The 25459-nt window shown below is 45.2% G+C and overlaps 1 protein-coding gene across 5 annotated transcripts in view; it reads right to left on the reverse strand.

The window, feature by feature from the left end:
• Positions 1-25459, reverse strand: part of SYN3 (synapsin III) — a 498442-nt gene that overhangs the window by 460514 nt on the left and 12469 nt on the right. For 4 of the 5 annotated variants that reach the window (XM_070789671.1, XM_070789672.1, XM_019961256.2 and 1 more), the window contains exon 2: positions 2717-3177. In XM_070789671.1, the coding sequence (XP_070645772.1) occupies positions 2717-3027 (311 nt within the window). In that variant the 5' untranslated portion in view covers positions 3028-3177. Of the gene's footprint in view, positions 1-2716; positions 3178-12518; positions 12708-25459 lie in introns of those variants that run through there. The other variant, XM_070789670.1, reaches the window with a different exon arrangement.

Here is a 25459-nt window from a genome sequence, read left to right on the forward strand (position 1 = left end):
TGTTCCACTTTCAACCCTCTGAGAGGCAAGAAAAGTGGACTGCTGTTCTCAATCCCTAATTAACCTGTGGGCACATGAAGCATGATTGAAACAGACCGGAAGAAATTCCTCTAGCCAAAAACTGTGTCCCCCACCAGGGTGCACAGACTAAAATTCACACACTGGTCACTCCTGTGGATTAGAGAGATTGAAGACCAAAGTCAAAATTCAAATGTTACTCGGCTAAGGTAATTTATGGCATTTCAGCGTCATTAGCTGTGCGCCTACATTAAACTACACACCATATGGGCACTGGGTTGGGGGCAGACAGAGATTAATTAGTAAGACTCAACTTTATCACCTGAGAGCTAGTAGGGAAGATTGACCATTAGAAAACCATAGCACAGCGGGGTAAATCCTAATCTATTCTGCCTAATATTGGGCATAAAGAAATTAAATAAGTATGCCTATGGGGTTGCAGTCAAGATGATTAATATTGCACAAAAGGTCACAATAGTCTGCAATAATAATATGCACTTAAATAGCACTTACTGTCTACTAGACACTTCCTAAACACTTTTATAGTAATTCAGATTTCAAGCGTACTTACATATATTAACTCTACAGGTAGGTACTATTTTACCATTTAGATGCAGTAACTTTAAAAGGTCATATAGCTATTATGGGGTAGAGATTTAATGCAGATAGCTCTGAAGTCTGAATCCTTAACCACTTCACCTTGCTGCCATTTATTAGCTCAGGATCCATACAAAAAGTAAAGCTTTTGACAAATACCGCTTCCCAAGACCATATTATGGCAAACCTTGACTGAACCAGAGATGGTGCAGTCAACAGAGAACACTCAAAATCAAGGTCAAGTTGGGTTAAAGAGAAACAGAGGACTGCAAAAGCCATGTAGGCATTCTGATTACCAGGCAGATAGGCAGCAGGACTGCACAGGCAGGGGTGAGTGAAATCAACACCTCTGCAGAAATCAACCCCTTGGCTCAGAATCTAAATATGATGCTCTGCATAACTTCACAGGCAGAGATTAACAATGCTTCATGTAAGACCCTTCAAGCATCACTGAAAACAACTCAGAATAGATCAGAACAGAGGCCAGGCACCCGACCATCCTGGTTAAGATGAAGTGATTCCATAGCAGGAAAATAAAAGGCGAAAGTCTGAACCTACTGAACATGCTTTAATGTTGACTGCATTGAATATGTTATAAACTATAATTACCTCCCACTCCAAAGTACAGGCTCAACCATTCCCAGCCTGAGTTCACTTTTCAAGGAATGAAGGTGAGCACACACATCCATGTTAGAATAAGAGAGCACTGGCATGCTCAGTGAACTGAATATATTAACTGCTTCATGTAATACATGCTTACTGGATGCTGACTCTGTGCCTACTCTATGGTGGCTTTTGGAGACACACACAGGAAACCTTGCCCTCCAGCCCCCGTGGCCATCCATGGGTCCATTGCCAGACCTGCCCTAAATGGGGTGCCTCCGGGTCTCCATATTTAGGTTTACTTCCTGGACTGCAAATTCTATGTCTCCAACTGGACTGATAATATGTATCTTCTCTAGCAAAAATTCCAAAGAGAGACCTCTTTTCCACCTGCATTCAGCTTCCTGTGTGCAGGGCCTGTTCATTACTCATTTGAGTACCTAAGGCTGTTATGAGAGCTGACTCACTGGAAAAGTCGCTGATGCTGGGAAAGATTGAGGGCGGGAGAAGGGGATGACAGAGGATGAGATGGCTGGATGGCATCACCGTTGTGATGGACGTGGGTTTGGGTGGACTCCGGGAGTTGGTGATGGACAGGGGTTGTGGCGTGCTGTGGTTCGTGGGGTCGCAAAGAGTCGGATATGACTGAGCAACTGAACTGAACTGAAGGCTGTTATTTGCACTCGATCAGTGCTCAGTAACTACCTGTGGAACTACTGCTACAATGACCTTGACACATGTGTCCAGTCTCTGCCCCCCAGCCAGGATGCTTCCCATCTATCAGGATGGGGCACACCTGGGAAGAGACTGGAAGGGATATCATTTCTGCCCACCTTTGCTGTCCTGTTAAGACAGGTTCTGGAACCAGACTGCCAGTCAATGGAAGAGTAGGAATGCAAACTCAGGCACTCTGGTCCCTTGAGATTAAGGACTGTGGACTTTTGTTGATTTCTTTTACCCTCATGGCAACCTCACTCAATGAGGGAGCATGGCTGAAGCTCAAAGAGGTTAAGCGACTTACCACAGTTATTTCAGATTTTTTAACGTTTTCTATTATTAGGAAAGTAATACAGTACATATACCATATATTATATAAAACTTCCTATGGGCCCTGGGCAGTAGCCCATATCAAATGTATTAAGAAGTTTTCAGCAAATCATATGAACAAGCACAGTGAGTGGTACAATGAAGACTATTACAGTCTAACTTTCCTTCAGATCACGCTTTGCTAGCAAATGGGCTATAAAATATTTTCTAGTGAGCTTTTTGGGTTTTGGATTTGCAAGTGAGAGACTGCAGACCTTAAATATAAAGCCCTTTGGACAGAGTGTGGCACAAAGTAGCTGCTGTGGTGCCTGGCATTAATGTCCTTCCCTCCTGCCAGTCTCTGATACCACAGAGTCTCGCACAGCTCTTCCCCTCTCTCTTCCCCAAGAGTGAGATAAGCCCCGTCTCCTCTCCTGCCCCTATGTGAGGACACCTGCAGATTGCTGCTTACCAGTCTGTGTGGGCATCGTCGATCACCAGCAGGATCCTGGGCCTCTGAACAACAGGCGTGGAGGGACCCGGAGGCTCCATCAGCCCCGAGGGGGCCTGTGAGGTCTGCTTCATGGCACTGGAGAAGGAGCTAAAAAGGCTGGATCCTGGAGAGGAGAAGGAGGCTGCCAGGGGCTGAGGGTGCCTCCTCTCCATGGCGGGGGATGCAGGTGAGCTGGTGGAGCTGTCTGGGCGCTGCAGGTCCGTCATGTAGCCGTTAGGCAGGTTGGCCACAAAGCTGCTGTCAGAGAGGCGCCGCCGGAGGAAATTCATGGCTGTGATGGACGAGATGGCTTGTTCCCACTCGGGCTGTCTAGGTGAGGCCCAGAATACAGGCTGCCAGGGACAGGGAGTGGTAGGGTCTTGGGCCAAAAGAGCCAAGGGAGTCCCACACAAGTCAGCTACAGCTGTCTTTTTTTTCACCTGTGGAAACAGGCCAAGAAATACATTAGTGGAAACGACCTCAGCCTCTTAAGAGCAAACCAATAAAGCCCGTTCTTGCCCTGCTCCTGGGGACAGTGCAAAGTAGGACATCTTTTTGGCAAGGAATTTGGCAACATCTAATTAGAGCACACCCTTTTAACCTACAATTTCCATTTTCTGGAATTCTACCCCAAGAAAGCAATCCGAGTTACAGAAAAAGCCTCTTGGACAAATGTATTTATCACAGCATTATTTACACTAGCAGAATACTGGAAAGTCTTCCAACGTTCAACCACAGGATAACAAATATGTAAACTACAGCACATCCAGCGGAACCTTTTGTGGCTATTAAAAAGAAGTACTTAAAAAGGGATTTTAGTCATGCAGAAAAAATTTCATGTTTTAATTTAAAAGATCGTGATATAAGATTATAGATACAGAATGACTACAACCACATAAAAGTTGAAATAACAAAACTTGGGAAAGAAAAAGACATCAGGATGTTAACAGTGACTATATCTGCATCACCAGACTACACGGGCTTTTGTTTTTTCCAGTTACCTGTATTTTCCACATTTTCTAGAATATATACAGCTGCGAACTGAATTGTGTCCTTCAAATCCGTATGTTGAAGCCCTCACCAGTAACATGCTGGTATCTGGAGATGGGTTCTTTTGGAGGTAATGGGGTTAGACGAGGCCATGAGGGTGGTGCTCTTGTGAGAGCATTAATGTCCTCATAAAAAAAGACAAGAGGGAGTTTGCTATTCCTCGGCCATGTGAGGACACACGGGGAGGCAGCCGTCTGCAAGCCAGGGAGACAGCTCTCACCAGAAACCATCCATTCTGGCACCCTGACCTCAGACTGCCAGCCTCTGGAACTGTGAGAAAACAAATTTCTGTTGTTTAAGCCAGTCTGTGAAATTCTGTCAGCACAGCCCAGCAGGTTACTAAACAAATGAAGTCCTTTTCCAAACAGAGCAAAATAAGTTTTAAAAAAGCAAATTATTCATTTAAGATCAAAATTTCTCACTGAGAAAAATGGTTTCAATCATGCAATTCGACCCCACCTATATTTTATTTTTTTAAGATTATTTTATGTTTTTGCTGAGGTAAAATTTACTTAGAGATGCACAGCCTGTAAGTGTACAGCTCGTGGAGTTTTGATATATGTATATGCTGGCATAAGATTTTTTATACTCCGGTCACCTCAGGAAGTTGTCCTGTGTCCCTTTCTAGCAATCCATGTGTCCTCATGGGTAAAGGCTTTGCTGATGTCTATCATCGTATGTTAATTTTACCTATTCCTGAACTTTATATAAATGTGATTGTGTTTTATTCCTTTCTGCGTGGCTTCTTTCCCTCAACATAATGGTTTCAAGACTCAGCTATGTTGTATGTAACAAGTCACTCTTTTATCGCTGAGTAGTGTTCTGCTAGATGAATAACTACAAATTGTTACTACATTCTCTTTTTGAGGGATGTCTGAAATGTTTTCAGTTTGGGGTGGGAATTCTGAATAGAATTGCTCTAAGGATGTTCTATTTAAGTAATTTTGTGGAGAGAGAAACAAAGAAAGGGGAAAGAGCAGGGTGAAGAGACAGAGAGAGAGACTGGTTGAGGGACTGACTTTTTCTTTGGGAAAATATCTAGAAGTTAATTTGTTAGGTCATGGGCAGGCATATGTTTTTGCTTTTTAAGAAACTGTCCAAAACCCTCCCATAGTGGTTGGGACAGTTGCCTTATAGTCTTAGTTGGCTTAGAGTTTTTATCACGAATGGATGTTGAATTTGTGAAGTGATTTTCTAGATTAATTAAGATGATTGTGGCTCAGATCATGAGCTCCTTATGGCAAATTCAGGTTTAAATTGAAGAAAGTAGGGAAAACCACTAGCCCATTCAGGTATGACCTAAAATCAAATCCCTTATGATTGTACAGTGGAGGTGACAAATAGATTCAAGTATCAGATCTGGTAGACAGGGTGCCTGAAGAACTATGGATGGAGGTTCATCACACTGTACAGGAGGCAGTGACCAAAACCATCCCAAAGAAAAAGAAACGCAAAATGGCAAAGTGGTTGTCTGAGGAGTCCTTACAAATAGCTGAGGAAAGAAGAGAAGCCAAAGGCAAGGGACAAAAGGAAAGATGTACCCAACTAAATGCAGAGTTTCAGCGAGCAGCAAGAAGAGATAAGAAGGCATTCTTCTACGAACACCACAAAGAAGTAGAGGAAGACAATATAATGGGAAAGCCTAGAGATGTCTTCAAGAAAACTGGAGATACCAAGGGAACATTTTATGCAAGGACAGGATGATAAAGGGCCGAAGCAGTAAAGACCTAACAGAAGCAGAAGAGATTAAGAAGAGTTGGCAAGAATACACAGAAGAACTATACAAAGAAGTCTTAATGACCCAGATAACCATGACGGTGTGGTCATACCTAGAACTAGATATCCTGGAGTGCGAGGTCAAGTGGGCTTTAGGAAGCATCACTACAAACAAAGCTAGAGGAAGTGATGGAATTCCAGCTGAGTTATTTCAAACCCTAAAAAATGATGTTAAAATGCTGTAGTCAATATGCCAGCAAATTTGGAAAACTGAGCAGTGGCCACAGAACTGGAAAAGGTCAGTTTTCATTCCAATCCCAAAGAAGGGCTGTGCCAAAAAATGTTCAAACTACTGCATAATTGTGCTCATTTCTCATACTAGTAAAGTTATGCTCAAAGTCCTTCAAGCTAGGCTTCAACAGTATGTAAACTCAGAACTTCCAGATATACAAGCTGGATTTAGAAAAGGCAGAGGAACCAGAGATCAAATTCCCAACATTTGTTGGATCATAGAGAAAGCAAGGAAATTCCAGAAAAAAACATCTACTTCTGCTTCATTGACTGTGTGGATCACAACAAACTGTGGAAAATTCTTAAACCAGACCACTTTACCTGTCTCCTGAGAAACCTGTATGCAGGTTAAGAAGCAACTATTAGAACAGAACATGGAACAATGGATTGGTTCAAAATTGGGAAAGGAGTAATACAAGATTGTAAATTGTCACTCTAACTTATATGCAGAGTACATCATGCGAAATGCTGGGCTGAATGAATCACAAACTGGAATCAAGACTGCTAGGGGAACATCAACAACCTCAAATATGCAGATGATACCACTCTTATGGCAGAAAGTGAAGAGGAACTAAAGAGCATCAAAAGAAGTCGCTCAGTTGTGTCCGACTCTTTTGCCATCCCATTGACTATAGCCTACCAGGCTTCTCTGTCCATGGGATTTTCCAGGCAAGAGTACTGGAATGGGGTGCCATTTCCTTCTTCAGGGGATCTTCCTGACCCAGGGATCGAACCCAGGTCTCCTGCATTGCAGGCAGACGCTTTACCCTCTGAGCCACCAGGGAAGAACATCTGGATGAAGGTAAAAAAGGAGAGTGAAAAAGCTGGCTTAAAACTCAACATTCAAAAAACAAAGATCACGGCATCTGACCCCATCACTTCACAGCAAATAGAAGGAGAAAAAGTGGAAACAGTGACAGATTTTATTTTCTTGGCTCCAAAATCACTGCTGATGGTGACTGCGGCCATAAAATTAAAAGACACTTACTCCTTGGAAGCAAAGTTATGAAAAACCTAGACAGAATATTAAAAAGCAGAGACTTCACTTTGCCAACAAAGGTCTGGATAGTCAAAGCTGTGGTTTTTCCAGTAGTCATGTATGGATGTGAGAGTTGGACCATAAAGAAGGCTGAGTGGCGAAGAACTGATACTTTCAAACTGTGGTGCTGAAGAAGACTCTTGAGAGTCCCCTGGACAGCAAGGAGATCAAACCAGTCAACTCTAAAGAAAAATCAATCCTGAATATTCACAGAAAGGACTGATGCTGAAGCTCCAATACTTTGGCCACCTGATGGGAAGAGCTGACTCATTAGAAAAAACCTTGATGCTGGCAAAGACTGAAGGCAAAAGGAGAAAAAAGCGGCAGAGAATGACATAAACAGTTAGATAGCATCACTGACTCAATGGACATGAATTTGAGCAAACTCTGGGACATAGTGAAGAGAAGGGGAGCCTGGCATGCTGCAGTCCATGGGGTCACAAAAAGTCAAACACGACTTAGCAACTGAACAACAAGGTTTTTAAAAATCATGTATTTGCTTAATGTGGTGAGTTACATTAATTGATTTTCAAATGCTAAACCAATCTTTCATTCCTAGGATAAATCCCACTTAGTCATAGTGAATTACCCTCTTTATATAATGCTGGATTCAAGCCAAGAATATTTTGTTGAAGATTTTTTACGTCCGTATTCATGAGAAATCTGGTCTGTGATTTTCTTTTTTGTCAATGTCTTTGCCAGGTTTTGGTGCCAGCATAATGCTGACCTTACACAATATATTCTGAAGTGTCCCTACCTTTTCAATTTTCTGAAAGTTTGTGTAATATTGGGGTTCTTTTCCCCCTTAATTTATTGACAGAATTCAACAGTGAAGCCATCTGGGGCTGATTTTTTGTTGTTGTTGTTGGAAAGGTTTTAACAATTACCTCAAATGCTTTTATAAATCTATTCATATTCTCTGTTTCTTATTATTTCAATATTGGCAATATATGATTTCAAACAATTGGTCCATTTCATTTTAATTGTATAATTTATTGGCATAAAGTTGTTCATAGCATTTAACATTTCATTTTCTGCAAGATCTGTAGTAATTTTCCCTGATATTCCTGATACTAGTCATTTGCTTTTTCTCTTTTTGATTAATCTGTGTTAAGAATTTATATATTTCATTAATCTTTTAAAGAAACAACTTGCAGCTTTTTATATTTTCTCTATTATTTGTTTTCTATTTCACCTATATCTGCTTTTTATTACTTCCTCTCTTCTTACTTTGGGTTTAAGATTTTTAATTTCCTCTTTTTTCTACATTCTTAAGATGTAAATATACCGTTAATTTTAAACATTTCTTCTTTTTAATACAAGCAGTTAAAGCAATGTTATTTCCCTCCATGCACCACTTTAGCTGAATCCAGAGATCTGACATGTTATATTTACATTATCATTCAATTAAAATTATTTCTTTCTAATTCTTTTTGATCTATGTGTTATTTAAACATATCTTTAACTTTCAAACTCCAGTGCTTTTTCAGATATTGTAATGTTATTGCTTTTAATATGATTCATTTATGATTAATGAACATAGTCTATAGGGGTTTAATCCTTCAACATCTTTGACATCCACTCAGATTAATTTTATGGCTCACCATGGTCTATCTTGATGAATGCTTCATTTTCACTTGAAAAGAACATGTATTCTGCAGCTGCTGGGTACAACATTCTACAAACATCAATTAAGACTGTTGTTAAGTCAAGTTCCCCTGGAAACTGACTCTGCCAGGATGATTTGGAAGCAGAAAGTTTACTGGAGTGTGTTTCCATGATTAACAACTGCAAGCATGACAAGCACAAATGGGCAGAAGGAGGGGTTGAACTGGAATACAGTTTTCACAGAGGCCTCAGCTGATCTTATTGGGAGCATGGATTGGGGGACATCTCCTTAGATTTCCTCATTTTCTAGACACTCTGATAGCCTGTATTCTGCATGTGTGCTTGCTAAGCTGCTTCAGGCCCATCCACATCTTTGAGACCCTGTGGACTATAGCCCGCCAGGTTTCTCTGTCCATGGGATTTCCCAGGCAAGAATACTGGAGGGGTTACCAGGCCCTCGTCCAGGGGATCTTTCTGACCCAGGGATAGACCCATGTCTCCTACATCTCCTCACTGGCAAGCAGGTTCTTTACCACTAGCTCCACCTGGGAAGCCCCAGACTCTGCCTGCTTCCTGTCAAATCAGTAAAACTGCAGCTTCCTGCTCTGGTTCTAGCTTCTCCCTGCCATATAGACTGGGGAGTGCTTTACAGAGAAGAGCCACATCAATGTGAATCTCACTTAGTGGGGGAAGGTGCCTTTTTTCAAGGGTTAAATCTCCTCCAGATCCCACCTATTTTCCATTTCTCTCCAAAAATCTCAGATTCTTTCAAATACTTTATCCAAAATTTATAACTATCATCTGTGACAGGGTTAGTCCAACACAAGCTACTGAGCAATTATTGGATCTGAACATCTTCCATCTTTCAAATACTGGATAGAAAAGTTTACAAACAGAGATGAAGGGACCTTAGAGATTATTTAACAATCTCTTCTTTAGGAACTCTGGTCAACCTTACACTGGCAGGAATTCACCACCTTTAGAAGCATTATGTTTTTTGACCAACTCCAGTGTTCATTAAAGACTCATTCTGTAATTTCTTTCACTGCAGGCCCTGGGGGAGCTTATAATCTGGTAAAGGGAGGCAGATAATGAACAAAAACTCATGGCCTGAGGCAATACACAGAGTGCTGTTATAGAGATTAACAGAGAAGGCCTCTCTGAGAGGTGACCTTTAAGCCCAGATGTAAGGATAAAGGGTAAGGGAAGTACATATGCAAAGGCCCTGAGGTAGGAAAGTATTAGGCACATCTGATGAACAGAAGGAAGGCCAGCTTAATCAGAAAATAAGGAGATTTTTATAAGAAAATGTTTAGAGAACTAGAAAGGAGCCAGATCATGAAGGGCCATCTTGAAAATAATTCTGATTTTATTCCAAGGGTGAAAAGTAAACCACTGGATGATTATAAGCAAGAGACACACATAATCTCATCTACTTGGCCACTGTGTGGAGAACAGACTGAAGAGCACATATATGGATGCAGCAGCCAAGTTAGGAGCTTGTTAAAATCACTTAGGTCCTTAGGTATAAAAGAAGAGAGTTGGATTACATGATTTGCAAGGTGTCTTCCTGTTTTGTGAGTCACTGATTTCCTGTGCCACTAGACACTGGATATCTCTTCAGTGACAAACTTAATTTGATGGTGGGACCAGGTGGGAGTGAGGGAGATTCTGGAAGGAAAGAAATTGGAACAAAAGGTCAGAAGACCCTGGGATAAAATCTTTCTGGGATAGAATTCAGGAGAGGCCAAGTGAGGGCTCAGCCCCACGCTATGCCTCCACTGGCCACCAGAGGGCAAGAGTGACCACATGTGCTTAGTTGTTCAGCCCTGTCCGACTCTTTGTGACCCCATGGACTGTAGCTTCTGTCCATGGGGATTCTTCAGGCAAGAATACTAGAGTGGGTTGCCATGCCCTCCTCCAGGGGATCTTCCCAACCCAGGGATCGAACCCAGGTCTCCCACATTGCAGACGGATTCTGTACTGTCTGAGCCACCCGCGAAGCACACCAGACAGAAAAATAAAACATGTCATAAAGCAACATATTCAAAACTGGGACAGGAGTACATCAAGGCTTTATATTGTCACCCTGCTTATTTAACTTATCTGCAGAGTACACCATGTGAAAACAGTGGGCTGGATGAAACTCAAGCTGGAATCAAGACTGACAGGAGAAACATCAATAACCTCAGATATGCAGATGACACCATCCTTATGGCAGAAAATGAAGAGGAACTAAAAAGCCTCTTGATGAAGGTGAAAGAAGAGTGAAAAATCTGGCTTAAAACTCAACATTTAAAAAATGAAGATCACAGCATCTGGTCCCATCACTTCTTGGCAAATAGATGGTGGGAAAAATGGAAACAGTGACAGACTTTTATTTTTTTGGGCTCCAAATTCACTGTGAACAGTGACTGCAGCCATGAAATTAAAAGAGGCTTGCTCCTTGGAAGAAAAGCTATGACAAACCTAGACAGCATACTAAAAAGCAGAGACATCACTTTGCTGACAAAGGTCTGTAGAGTCAAAGCTATGGCTTTTCCAGTAGTCATGTACGGATGTGAGAGTCTGACCATAAAGAAGGTTGAGTGCCAAAGAACTGATGCTTTCAAACTGTGGTGCTGGAAAAGACTCTTGAGAGTCCCTTGGATTGCAAGGAGATCAAACCAGTCAATTTTAAAGGAAATCAACTCTGAATATTCACTGGAAGGACTGATGCTAAAGCCGAAACTCCAATACTGTGGCACCTGATGCAAAGAACTGACTCATTAGAAAAGATCCTGATGCTGGGAAAGATTGAAGGCGGGAGGAGAAGGGGAGGACAGAGGACAAGATGGTTGGATGCCATTACCAATTCAATGGACGTGAGTTTGAACAAGCTTCTGGAGTTGGTGATGGACAGGGAAGCCTAGTGTGATGCAGCTTATGGAGTCACAAAGAGTCAGACACGACTGAGTGACTGAACAACAATAACAATATCAAGCAACTTTGCAGGCTTACTTCTTGGAGACTGTAGCAGGTGGGAAGACTTTTCTGTGAAGGTTTTAAAAGCTTGGAGACTTCTCACTTGTTAATGGAGCCACACAACAGAAATAAGGTATAAATCATATGGCTGCAGGTTTTGCATCAAAGCATAAACAACTCCATAGAGTGAGAACTGCCCCATTGCAGCACCAGCTACTGATCATGAAGATAAGCAACTGATCATGAACTGTTCAGGAGAGTGGACATCTCTGCACAGGTGTCTCACTGACTCAGACACCCAGACTCATTTCTGTGCTCATCCTCAGATGATTTTTTGGTACCTGGCCTCCCCTTCCTCCCAGAAGTACCACTAACCATCGACTCACTTTGGCCAGAATTTGAATCTCACCTTTTGCTCCTCCTTATGCCTCAGCAGTTTCAGCCACTCAGTCACCGGGTCCTGTCAATTCTGTCCCCCCAAACATCTTTAATATTGTCTCCTCCCCTCCATCAATACTATCACTGTTTCACAGACTAAGGTAAAAAATGGACCAATGACCTTAACAGAGACCTCACCAAAGATACACAGATGGCAAATCAGCTCACAAAAGGATGCCCCAAATCAACAGTTGGCAGGGAAATGCAAATTAAAATAACAATGAGACACCATTACACACCTATGAGAATAGCCCAAATCTGGAACACCAGCAACACCTGAGGCTGACGAGGATGTGGAGCATCAAGAACCCTCACTTGTGGCCAGTGAGAAGGCGTGGTAACACTGACTCTGGAAGCAAGTCTGGTGATTTCTTATAGAACTTAATAAACTCCTACCATACTATCCAGCAATCATGCTCCTTGGTATTTAGCCAAAGGAGCTAAAAAATGTATGTCCACACACAAAAATAATCTGCACAAGGATGTTTACAGCACGATGCTTATTCATAATTGCAAAAACTTCACAAGAAATCAAATGTTCTTCAGAAGTGATAAATAGACTGTGGTACATCCAGGCAAGTGAATATTTAGTACTAGGAAGAAACTCACTGGCAAAGTCCATTAACAATTTCTGAGAAATCAAAACAGAATCTGCCTAATAAAGTCAAGTCTAACCTTTTTTTCTCCTTTGCATTTAGTCTAGTTTCACTTGCTCACAGGAAACTGCCTGCAGAAGCCCCCTAACCGGCTCTTCAGCCCAGGGTTCCCAGTGCAAAGTGGCTGCACCCTACACTTCAGAGCTTGGCGGGCTGTGTGCAGAGATAATGCACACGGCACCTCATTTCAAGATGGCGGCAGGGGGCCGCATGCAGAAGCACTGCTCTCGGCATCTCACTTCAAGATGGTGGCACTTGGCACCTCACTTCAGGATGGCGGCAGAGGGCCGTGTGCAGAAGCACTGCTCTCGGCACCTCACTTCAAGATGGCGGCACTCGGCACCTCACTTCAGGATGGCGGCAGAGGGCCGTGTGCAGAAGCACTGCTCTCGGCACCTCACTTCTAAATGGTGACACTGGGCCAGATGCAGAAGCACTGAGCTCCACATTTTGATCTCAACAGTGGGGAGTAGTACAGCGGCAGCCGCCAGGCAAGAACTCCGCCTCCCTCCATGTGGACAAAAACTCTACAAAGCTGCCCTGCCCGTGGCGTGTTTGAGAGGCGTGTATTCTAGTGCACAAGCTTGCACCTCTCCACCCTCTGATTTAAGGATTAACCTTTCCTTTGCCTCTAAACCAAACTCGAGCTCATTCTGGCTGCTCGAACAATACTGAGCAGAAGGACCCTCGTTGAGGACCAGCTCCAGAAAATCAGAACAAAATGAGCTATAAAAGCCATGAAAAGACATAGAGGAACCTTAAATGCCTGTGACTAAGCAAAAGAAGGGGCTTCCCAGGTGGCGCGGTGGTAAAAAATCCACTTGCCAATGCTGGAGACAGAAGAGATGCAGGTTGGATCCCTGGGTCGGGAAGATCCCCTGCAGCAGGAAATGGCAACCCACTCCAGTATTCTTCTCTGGAAAATTCCATGGGCAGAGGAGCCTGGCGGGCTACAGTCCATGGGGTTTCAAAAAATCAGACACCACTGAGCACCACGCACTAAGCAAAAGAAGTCTATCTGCAAAGGCCATGTACTGTGTGTGATTCCAATTATATGACATTCTATAAAAGACAAAATTATGGAGTTAGCAAAATGGTCAATGGCTTCAGGGATTATGGCAGGGGGTGGGAAGGTGGCGGGGTGGGGGGGGGGGGGGGATGAGATCTGACACTGGTGGGAGGATGAAGAGACAGAGCACAGAAGATCTGTGAAAATACTTACAGTATAATACTCACAGCAGTGAAAATCCTCTCTATGATGCCATAATGATGGATACATGTCCTTAGGCATTTGTCCAAGCCCATAGAATGCCCAAGAGTGAACTCTAAACTATGGACCTTGGGTGGTTAAGATGTGTCAATTTTGATTCATCAGTTGTAACAGATGCACCACTCTGGTGGAGATGTTGATAGTGGGGGAGGCTGTGCATGTGATGGGGCAGGGAGTATAAGGAAATCTTTCTACCTTGCTGGCAAGTTGTTGTGAACCTCACACTTAAAAAAACAATGCCAAAAAAAAAAAACAATGCCTTACTGAAAACAAAAAAAGGATTCTTCAAGTGTAAGACCCCCAACTAGGGATGACCCTAGCCTTAGCACTCTGGTGCTGGACACAGCTGGACAGAGACAATGAGCCTTAAGCTTAAACTTGAGGACTCTGGAACTCCATTGCCTGTCTCTTTTCCCACTGCCAGGAGGTCTGGCAGGGTGGTCCACTTTTGTTTGGGATGCAGTGTGTCAGGGTCTGCAGTATCAGACGAGATACTGTAAACACGAGAACAGGCTTTGAATGGACCGGACTTTGAGACCTGGTCTGCCTCTTGTGCCCAGTCACTTCAGTTGTGTCCGACTCTTTGCGACCCTATGGATTATAGCCTGCCAGGCTCCTCTGTCCATGGGATTCTCCAGGCAAGAGTACTGGAGTGGGTTGCCATGCCCTCCTCCAAGGGCTCTTCCTGACCCAGGGATCAAACTTGCATCTCCTGCACCTCGTGCATTGCAGGAGGATTTTTTATCCATTCAGCCCCCTGGGAAGCCCAGTCTGTCTCTGGCAGCTTAGTAATATTTTGGCCACAGGTTCTTGGTCTGCAAAATGGAGGTGCTAATCTCTGCCCTCCCTATTCCACATGTCTTTATTAGCAGACTGAAATAAAATGCGCTAAACTGGTTTTCAACATGTTCATGTTTTTAAGTTAGTGCTGGGTAAAACTGACTTTTGGGGAGTACATTTTAACACATTCATGAAGCCACCACCTCAACCAGGGTAGAGAACAGTTCCATCGATCCACAGGAAATTGCTTTTTAACCTTTAAACTGCACTGTAAATGTTGCTGGCATGATGTTTCATGGGCTAATACCTGGCTCTCTGACAATGGGGTATCAGATAAGGAATATTCAAGGCCTGGTACATTTCTTAGAACATTAGGGGGGAAAAAATCCAGTAATTGAACCTCCTGATCACCAGTTGCCTTTGCACTCATTGTTCCTTCACCTGCAGCATCCTTTCTACAGATACCTGCATGGCTCCTCCCTCATCTCCTTCAGATCTTTGGTCAAATGTCACTTTCTCAGTGAGGCCTCTCCCGACCACCTGAGGTTAAACCATCTGTTTCTTTGGATTTCTCTTACTCTACTCCACTTGTTCCTTTCTCCCAAGCATGCATCACCTTCTATAAACTACATACTCTACTTTTTTGCTTTCCTTATTGTTGGTTCTCTGCTCCCTGATAGAATGTACGCCCCCAAAGAACAGCGACTCTTTTCTGATTTGTTCACTGATGTATCTCCAGCACTTAGAAAAGTGCCTAGCACATAATAGGGGCTCGATACATATTTGTTGAGTAAACCTGCTTTAAATAACAGGACCAAAATTAAACCCTCCTTATCTTTTGTTTGCGAAGACTAAATGTATAGTTGTGTAAGAGGAAGCAGCCATCCTAGTGGATGCATATAAGCCTAAGTTGGGCCACACCTGGAGTAACAGGAGGGCATAACCAATTTCATTTTTTTAGTTAACTCCTTCTCTACGAAGAAATACCAAGACTCATAAATTCTCTCTATCTTTGGCTCAATGAGTGCTGAAAATTTTTTCTTTTTCCTCCCCCACTTGGAACCAGAGTTTGGGTAATTAACAACTGTTTAAAACTCCTTCTGCCTGGGCAGAAAGTTTAAAAATTCATGGAGACAACATGGGCTGAGCTTCATCCATATATTGATGAGCACAGGCAGTGTGGGTGAGCCTTCGAACTCAAAGAATGTGCCACTCAAGTTGCAGAGCTAAGAGATGCTTAACTTCCTGAAAAAAAGGTCAAACACGCATCTGCCGAGGGAACAGCTCCATTTCCACATAACAGATCCGCCGGGCCTTTCATCCTCTGAGCTCTGTTCCAGCCACAGCTACATGAAAGTGTGTGCTGTCTTTGATGAGTTCATATCCACTCACAGGGGCCCAGATCTCCTGTGAGAAGCAACACTCTGGTTCCCACAGGTGTGACACTGTGGATCCCCTGCCAAGAATTGGGGCTTTGGAGACAGGATTTGTAGGTTATTAGAACCCACCTGGGCAGGAGGCTTCCCCCTGGGGCTCAGGGATAAAGAATCTGCCTGCAATGTGGGTTCGATCCCTGGGTCAGGAAGATCCCCTGGAGGAGGTCGTGGCAACCCACTCCACTGTTCCTGCCTGGAGAATCCCATGGACAGAGGAGTCTGGCGGGCTACAGTCCATAAGGTTGCCAAGAGTCAGACACTGTGCTTCAGACACACCACCAAAGTGGCCAAGCACTGAAGTGACTGAGCACAAGCCGTCCAGGAATGGGAGGAATTCCGAGACTGAGATTGACACATAAACACTTTTGATACTATGTATAACACAGATGACTATTGGGAACATATTGTACAGCTCAGAGAACTCTACTTAACTTTACTTGTAGCCCTGCGTTGACCTGAATGAGAAGGAACTAAAAAAAGGAGGGGATATATGTATATGGACAGCTGATTCACTTTGCTGTATAGAAAAAACTAACACAACATTGTAAAGCAACTATACTCCAATAAAAATCAAATTAAAAAAAAAAGAAGAAGAAATCACCCTCCGCACCTTGGCATATATCCAAATAGAGAAATGCCACAAAAAATGTTCATGTAGGTGAATACTGACATTTAGCAAACAAGACTGGACACAGGCTTGGTGTTATCTGACAGTCACACGGGCTTGTCTCTGATTTATCAAGACTTTCCTCTGCAGGTCATTGTCAAAAATCCAAACAAGCTGAAATCTGGAGCTAAATGGTCATCTTTGGCCCCTCTCATTGCTGCCCATGGTGTGCCCTTCAAAGTAAATTAAGGAAATGTCTAGTGATGTTAACTTATTGTAAAATAAAGTAAAAACCACAAGTGGTTTGGAAGACATATTGCACAATATCATTTCTAGGCTTTTTCATTCTAAACTGGGTCCAGTTTTAAATACCCCATGCTGCCTTCTTAAGACGAAGACTAGATAACAAACAGACAGGGCCACACAGGGAACCCAACCGTGACACCCAGGAACCTGTCCTGTCCTCTCCAGTCTCAACTCCAAGTGAATGGAGAAAACAGAGCGGGGAATGGTATCGGGATCTCCTTGTGCTGATCATAGCTGTATCCCTGTCAGGGTCGGGCCCAGAGTCAGCTGTGTGATGCTAATTTGCACCAGCTTCAGGGAGTACCCTGTGTTGGCCTCTTGCATCACTTGGGAAAAAGCAGACAACACAGCTGCCAGCATGGCCAGAAGAGCATCTGAATCACTGCTGCCCAGCAAAAGGCAGGCAGGCTTCCAGGACTGCTGTGGCCCTGTTAGACAGCACTTCATTTCCAGTCTCCAGGCTGGGTGATCCGTGATGTTTGCAAGGCAGAGTGAGGGAGTAAGTGAGCCAGAATTCTGTGCCAAACCAGCCGACACGGAAGTATGAAAGTGAAAGTACAGTAAAGTCGCTCAGTCGTGTCCGACTCTTCACGACCCCATGGACTGTAGCCTACCAGGCTCCTCTGTCCATGGGATTTTCCAGGCAAGAGTACTGGAGTGGGTTGCCATTTCCTTCTCCAGAGGATCTTCCTGACCCAGGGATCGCACATGGTCTCCAGAATTGCAGACAGACACTTTACGTCTGAGCCGCCAGGGAAGCATAACGACCATGATAGTGGTGGTGCTGGTGGTGCTGGTGGTGGTGGCTGCCACTGACTGAGTCCCTGTGGGGAGCCAGGACTGCAGGTAGATGCCTGCAGATGGTGCTTAAGCCTCACAAGCACCCTGCCCAGGAAGTACAATCATCCCTATTTCACAGAAGAAGAAACTGAAGTCCAATGACAACAAGACATGTGTTCAGTTTATAAATGATCATTAGACTGTCAGGCACTGCTCTAAGCACCTGTCCCTATGAACTCACGCATCCTTCCTTCAGCCTTATGAGGCAGGTGTGCTATTCTCACCTGTGCTGTACAGATGTGGACGCTGAAGCTCAGAGTTACACTGCTGACAAGGGGCAGGGCTGAGATTCACACCCAGGCAATGCAGCTCTGGTGGGCACCGCGGTAACCACTAGGCAGCACTGCCCCTTCACGGTATCAGGATCCAAACCCAGGTCTGTCTGGGATCTACTGATTTTTCATCATATCATGGTCCCTTGGGGTTCTGGGAGCCTGGAATCTGTCTTCCTGGGCGCCTTCACCTTAGCTCAGTTACACAGATGCCCTTGGGGCTCCCCCTCCTCTCTGCCCTGCCTCCCACACAGTGGTGTCACACCCCTGTCTCCTCTGTTTGGCACGACCTTCCCTTTGCCTTCCTATGTCCTCCAGCTGGTTATTTCTGACTCAGCTCATCCCCTTCTCCTCTGAGGAGGCTTTCCTGACTATTCTCACCAACTGATGAGGACTAAGGCTCTGTGACCCTGCAGAGGCTGGCACACACCCATCACTGTGGATGTGGGGTAGGGACCAAGTCTGGCATTAGAGATGGTGCCAGGCAGCTCCAGGTACCCAGAGTCAAGGAGAGACGCCAGCATGGCCAAGGTCTGGGAACCAGCTGCCACATTCCCGTCCACTGGGTCAGAAAACTCATGGAGCTAAATAAGGAACCTTCCTAGAGACAAAGGAGACCTTTGGGAAGCTTGCTCAGGTCTGCAGCATACCTGAGGATACAAAAGAAGGGCTGACAGGGAGGGAAACACCAGTCACTCGGAACACGTGGATGAAGGTATTCACAGGTGAGGAGGGAGACAGAGAAACAGAGACAGAAAGACATATATGTGTATACCTATAGCTGATTCACACTGTTGCACAGCAGAAACTAGCACAACATTGCAAAGCAATTATACTCCAATAATAGATTTTTAAAAAGGAGACACAGAGAGAGAGAGAGAGAAATAGAGAGACAAAGAGATACAGAGAGAGACAGAGACGGAGAGACAGGGAAAGACACAGACAGAGATTAAGACAGAAACAGTCCGGGAGACACAGAGAGGGCCCAGGCGGTAGCCACTGAGGCACTCATCATGGTCACTCAGCTCCCACAGCCTCCGCCCGAGCTTCCTCAGGGCAGACGGCCAGGCTGGCGGTGCTTTTGGTGGCCAGGTGCTGCTCTAATGAGGAATTTAGCAAGTTCACTCCGCAGAGCAAAGGCGTGCTATGAGGCATCTTCAATTTATGAGGTCCAAACCCAAACTCCTGATTTCCTGCCATCTCACCCACCCAATAAAGAATCTGCCTGCAATGCAGGTAGACCTGGGTTCAATTCCTGGGAAGATCCCCTGGAGAAGAAAATAGCAATGCAGCCCAGTAATTTTGCCTGGAGAATCCCAGGGACAGAGGAGCCTAGCAGGGTACAGTCTCTGGGATCACAAAGTCAGACATGACTGAGCGACTAACACTTTCACTTTTCACCCCTACCCAAACTGTCCCTTTTCCATCTTCCTCATTTCAGCAGATACCCCATCCAGTGGTTTAAGCTAGAAATGTGGGGAGATGCTAGGATTCCTCCCTGTGGAGCCTCCCACATCCAGGCCACCACCAGCTCTTATCCCCAAGGAAGCCTCTGAATCCATCTACTTCTTTCAACTCCACCATCACCATCACCATCAGTGTGTGAGCTGCCCTCATCCCTCACCTGTACCAAACTGCCTTCCTGCACCAAACCAGAAGCTCTCCTCTGGCCTCCCTGTCTCCCCACCTGCTCCCCAGCTCTGACTCCTGCCCTCCTTTTTTTTTTTAAATTTTATTTTTAAACTTTACATAATTGTATTAGTTTTGCCAAATATCAAAATGAATCCATCACAGGTATACATGTGCTCCCCATCCTGAACCCTCCTCCCTCCTCCCTCCCCATACCATCCCTCTGGGTCGTCCCAGTGCACTAGCCCCAAGCATCCAGTATCATGCCCTCCTTGTGGATGGCATTCAAGCTTCTTTCAAAGCTTGCAGGCCAACATCGTCTGGGCCCTTCCCTCACTCAGTCTCTGCATCAAACCACCCACCTTCCTGTTTCCCAAACAAGCCAGCCTCCTTCCCCAGCACCATCCCCTGCCCTCAGGCCTTTGCACATGCTGTTCCCTTTGCCCATTCCCTCTGCCCAGAATGTTCTTCCCAGCTCGGCCTTGTCATCCAGCTCTCAAGTCCAATGCCACTGTCCCAGAGCTCTTCTCTGATCATTTCCTGTTCACCCTGGACCCCTAATCTCCTTCCACCCTCCCGCGGCATCTTCTTTATCTTGGGAATGGTTTTACTTCCTGCCAGACCCCACCCCCTCAGCCCTCTCCTGACACCTCACATAAGATTCAGATGCAAGACTGGCACCCTGAGAACTTGGTAATCCTCTGTCAAAGAACTCCAGGATCCCACGACCCCAATGAGGGTATGAGCGATATCCCAACAGAAACAACTATCTGGAGGGGCTGGACCTGGGAAGGTGGGGATGCCTGTGAAACCACACAGAACCACGCACCACGACACCCCTGCTCTCACGACTCTGTTGCCTGATGTGGAAGGCAGGTATGGACAAGGAAGTGACTTACTGTGTGCATTCAAGTGGCCAGGCAAGTCCAGGTCACCAAGTCTTCAGCTGGTGTTTTTTTTTTTTTAATGACTCCACCAATATCACTATTAAAATACAAGATTCTCAGGCTTTTAGTGCCTACTTGCCAACCACTCATTTCACCCTCTCCAGGGAATACTTTTCTCCTAAATTAAAAATACTAGTAACCGCTACGTGGCTGACTGCTTACTCAAGCACTGAGCTAATTTAATTATAAGCATTACTTCATTAATCCTCACATAACCCTGTAAAGCAAATACAACTCTTAGCCCCATTTTACAGGTAGGAAACCGAGGCTCAGGGATTTCAGGACTTGGCAGGACATCATGTACTAGATCAGTCTAGTCTATCTCCAGATGCAGCCCTTCAACCACGTGATACCCTGGTTTGCTGGCCCCCCTCCTCCCAATAATCCTGACATCAGTATCAATGGAGTGCTCCATGAGAGCCTGACACCTACCAGGCAGCACTCTGGCAGCCTCTGCAGTGTCCTTCACCTTCGGGAGCCTGAGTCCTGGCACTGGCTCAGAAAGTTCCAGGAACAGTGGGCTCAGCTGCAATTATGGTGACACTGTCCCTGCTCTCGCAGGCTAGAGAACCCGGCAGCCTCATGCTCGCATAAAGGAGCAGGGGAGGGCAACGCTAGCACAGATTTTCACTAAAAGAGGTAGGAGCTACCACCACGGACTCCCTGTGTGACCCGAACAATAAAAATGACAGTAATGGTAATAATAAGAATAATAGCAATTCACAGCAATAACATTAACAGTAATCACAGTAACAATAAAATACAACAGCAACAATATTATAAATATTGTTGTAATAAATAGTATTTATACAATGCTGTCTGTGTGTCGGGTACTGTTTTAAGCCCTATTTATATATTAAACCAATTAGTCCGAACGTGAATCTCGTTATTATCTATTTTTCACACAGAGGAAACTGAGGGCCAGAAGGGCACAATAAATTGCCCAGTAGTCAGCATGATTCAGTGTGGGGTCAGGATGTGGCCCCACACGTCATTCCGTCACTTCTCCACCCAGGAGTTTCTCTCATTTCTAAGAGGAGGAGCTCAGATCTGAAGAACTCAGATGCACATTTTCTGAAGAACTCAGATGCAAGACACAGAAAAGTGGTTTCTTTCTCTGCCTTCCCTTATCCTGATTTCTAACAATGCTTGTCAGCCTCCACTGATATTAGTAATATGGGCAAAATTCTTGCTACATGTCACTCAGCTGAGCATTTACCTGCACCTTCACTGTGTCCCATACTCCTAGTAATCCTACAAGGAAGGTTCTAGTATCCTTATTTTAGAGCTGAAGCACCCGAGGCTCAGACAGGTTCAGTCACTCGCCTGAGGTCACACAGCAGAGAAGCTGAAGAAGTCTAACAAGGTTGGTCTGATCCCAGAGTCTAGGCCTTTAACCACGAGTTGTGTCTGATTGTTTCTCTTCCCTACTCCTCTCTCTTCAGGAGCAACTGAGCTGGGGAAGCGGCTGGCCTCAGCCAAGCAGCAGTAATGCCCCCGCAAGCCAGGCACTATGATACCCCAGGACTGATGACATGTGACAGGCAGGGGGACGCGCCCACGGGAAGCACAGCCTTCCTATCCTGGCATCAGATTTCCACCGAGACATCCCCGGGCAGCCGCCGTGACTCCTTCCAGAGCTCGGCCCTCTGGTTCTCTCCTGCTGGCACTGGCAGACCAGGGGAGGTTTCTGCACAGCGTGGATGGAGATGTTCATGGTGGGGCCTCCAGCCCCCACACAGAACAGTCATTTCCGCTGTGCTCGCTGGTCCAACTGCTGCAGGAATGCTGGACTCGCCTTCACGCCCACCAGTGCTCTCTTTCCCCTCCACTTACTTTTTTTTTTTTTTAAATCACAAAAAGGTTTTCTCAAACTCTTTCCTGGGGGGTTTGAAACTGCCTGGAGACAGAGTCCTTCTCAGGAAAGGAGACCTTCACAGGCCTCAGAACGTGGCATGAAAATAGCCCCCACAGCTCCCCTGCCCCCCAGTGCTTCAGCATCTTCTTCCTTGCAGAAGGGGGTTAGGGGTGGAGGAAAGAATCCAGTGATCCCACAGCCCCCCAGACCCCGCCCCAGGCAGGAGACATCCCATTTTACAGAAGAGTCAAGTGAGGAATCTTGGCTAGGAGTCAGGCTAGAACTCAGCCTTTCTCCCCTCTCTGGATCCTACCTCAAGTAGCTGAGATGGAGAAGGACCCCTGAGCTGCTGGAGGCAAAGGCATGAGACTGTGTGGGAGGCAAGCAGTGGAGATAACGTGAAAGGGCGCCATGGTGGGAGAGGAGCTGGAGCTTCAGCCTCCTGGGCGTGAAGGGTCTCAGAACCATGTGGAAGAGCTTGGACAAACAGCAAGAAGCAGCTGCTGTGTTTAAGCAGGGCAGTGACGTGGTCACATTTGTGTTTAAAAAAAAAAAAAATTCTGACACTATATGCTATGGAAATGGGATTTGGAGGAAACCTAATGGACACAGGGAGACCAGGAAGGAGGGTTTCACAGTGATCTATGAAGGAGATTGTTGTGCATGTCTGTCTATGAAGGAGACAGATGAAGAGAGTAGCAAAGCATCCCTTTCATTCACTCCCACGCCCATAACAAACCCTTCGCTCTGTTATGGGATTGTATGGAGGTGAATCTGATATAATCCCTGTCTTCAAACAGTTTATAACATTAGGGACATCGAAGAAACAATACGGGATGGAGTCACTCTGTTTCTTTGACTCACAAGTATCTTCTGAACACCTCCCATGGGCCAACCCTTTCCAGTTGGTGCTGGAGATGTAACAATGGAAAAACCCCCAAATCTCTGACCTCATGGGGGTCACATTCAAGTGTGTGTGGGGGGGTGATTAGTCAGATTCTATTGATTCTTGCTTAGGAAACAACGCATGTATATTTGTCAGTGTCATTTGCCTTCCCCGATTTCAGTCAAAAACACACGGTAAATCAGAGTTTTGCTGGAGGACAATAGAGTATCTACCGGATGCAGGAAAAGTTGAGCAGAAAGACAGATTTAGAAGAACTCTAAAAACATAATATCGAGGGTCATCTAGGATAAGGGTGAACATTCCCAAACAAAGCAACTTTTAGGGGTAACATGTATTGTGATGTTTCACGTGGTGCTCTTTCAAACCTCAAAAAAGGTATACCATACTGTTTCTTATTAACTAGACAAGATAGAATAAAAATAATAAGTTTTAAGCCAAAGGCCAAAATCAGAAAAGAAAAACCTTCATAACTTGAAACTTTATCACTGAAATAGTCCCTATGTGGAATAACCCTAAGACGACACCGTTAACACAACCGTGACACTACTCTATAACACAACCGTAGCTATTCTATTGATATGCATGGCACTGCTGCTACTCCTGCTTCTCCTCATACTCTGCAGATGCCCTGGAGGGTTTATGCAGCGTAACAGTTAAAAGCCTGGGTTCTGAAGTCAGAACAACCTGGGTTAATACCCCCGCCAGCTCTTCTATTTCCCAGCACTGTGACCTTGGGCCTGCCATTCATTTTTCTATCTCACTCTGCTCACCCAAAAACAGAGATAATAATTCTATCTCATCTAGAGGTCTGCTGTGAGAATGAAATGGGTTAATTTACGTAAAGTGCTTTGAACGCAGCTTGGCACACAGCGAATGTGCAATAAATTGGTAGTTCAGCTGCAGGAAGATGTGGCTCTGGCATCCTTGGAAAGCAGGCAGGGTGGTGTGCAAGAAGGAGATGCAGAGTCTGTGAGCTTTGAGGAAGGGCCGTGGTAGGACTGGGTACAGGGCATCCTGTCGCAAACCTCTGCACGGTCCACCAGCTCGTTCACTGGAGCCACGTGTGTGCATGCTAAGTCGCTTCAGTCGTGTCCGATTCTGTGACCCTAGGGACTGTAGCCCACCAGGTTCCTCTATCTATGGGACTCTCCAGGCAAGAATACCAGAGTGAGTTGCCATTTCCTCCTCCAGAGGATCTTCCTAACCCAGGGTTTGGACCCTCATCTCTCATGTCTCCTGCACTAGAAGGCGGGTTCTTTACCACTAGCACCACCTAGGAAGCCCCACTGAAGCCATAGCTTTCCTCAAAGGTTGTGTCACGAGAGCCTTGGAAAGCACAGCTGCCCCTCTGCGCACCTAACTCTTGGATTGCTTGGTACCTTTCACTGTGGCGGGCCCCTTATTAGTAAATGGGGAGCTGCTGAGTTGCTGCAATCCCCTCAGACTCACTGAGCACACGAATTCACAGGACTCCCACCCATCACTATACAGACATGTACTCTTGGTCAACCAGCAGCAGCATCACCCAATCTACACTTCCTCTCAGCTCCAGTTATTTTCTACCACCTCTAAGCTTCTGCTTTTGCTTTTCCTTCTGCCTGTCTGCCCCTTCTCCCTCTTTCTCCAAGTTAGAATTTCTACTCAACACTGACACCCCATCTCAAACACACTTACTTCTGTGAAGTCACCCCAGTGAGCTCCCCCAGGAGTTTCTTACAGTGTAGTTGGCCAATCACCAACACAGAATGATTTGTGGTGCTTGCTGACCATAGGCCTCCTACTTTAGTGAGTGGGAGTCCAACCAGCTGCATTTTTACCAACCTCCCCAGCTGACTCCCAACACACACTAAGTCTACAGCCCAGAGAGCTGGCCTTGCACCACTGTCTCTTAGCAACTTCCCTGTCATCTGGGTTCCCCAAGTCCTTTTCATGTGACTCTGAGAGATACCTGCTCATATGCCAGTCGAACTGCTTACAGTACATCTCCTGTCACCAGACTGTGAGCTTCTTGAGGGCAGGGAACATGCCTGAATTATATTTAAACTCTCAGCACCTCCAGCAACCTTACCATGCCGGACTCCTCTTTTTCCTCACATTCCATGCGTCAC

Source organism: Bos indicus, chromosome 5 (assembly GCF_029378745.1).
Source record: "Bos indicus isolate NIAB-ARS_2022 breed Sahiwal x Tharparkar chromosome 5, NIAB-ARS_B.indTharparkar_mat_pri_1.0, whole genome shotgun sequence".
Lineage (NCBI taxonomy): Eukaryota > Metazoa > Chordata > Mammalia > Artiodactyla > Bovidae > Bos > Bos indicus.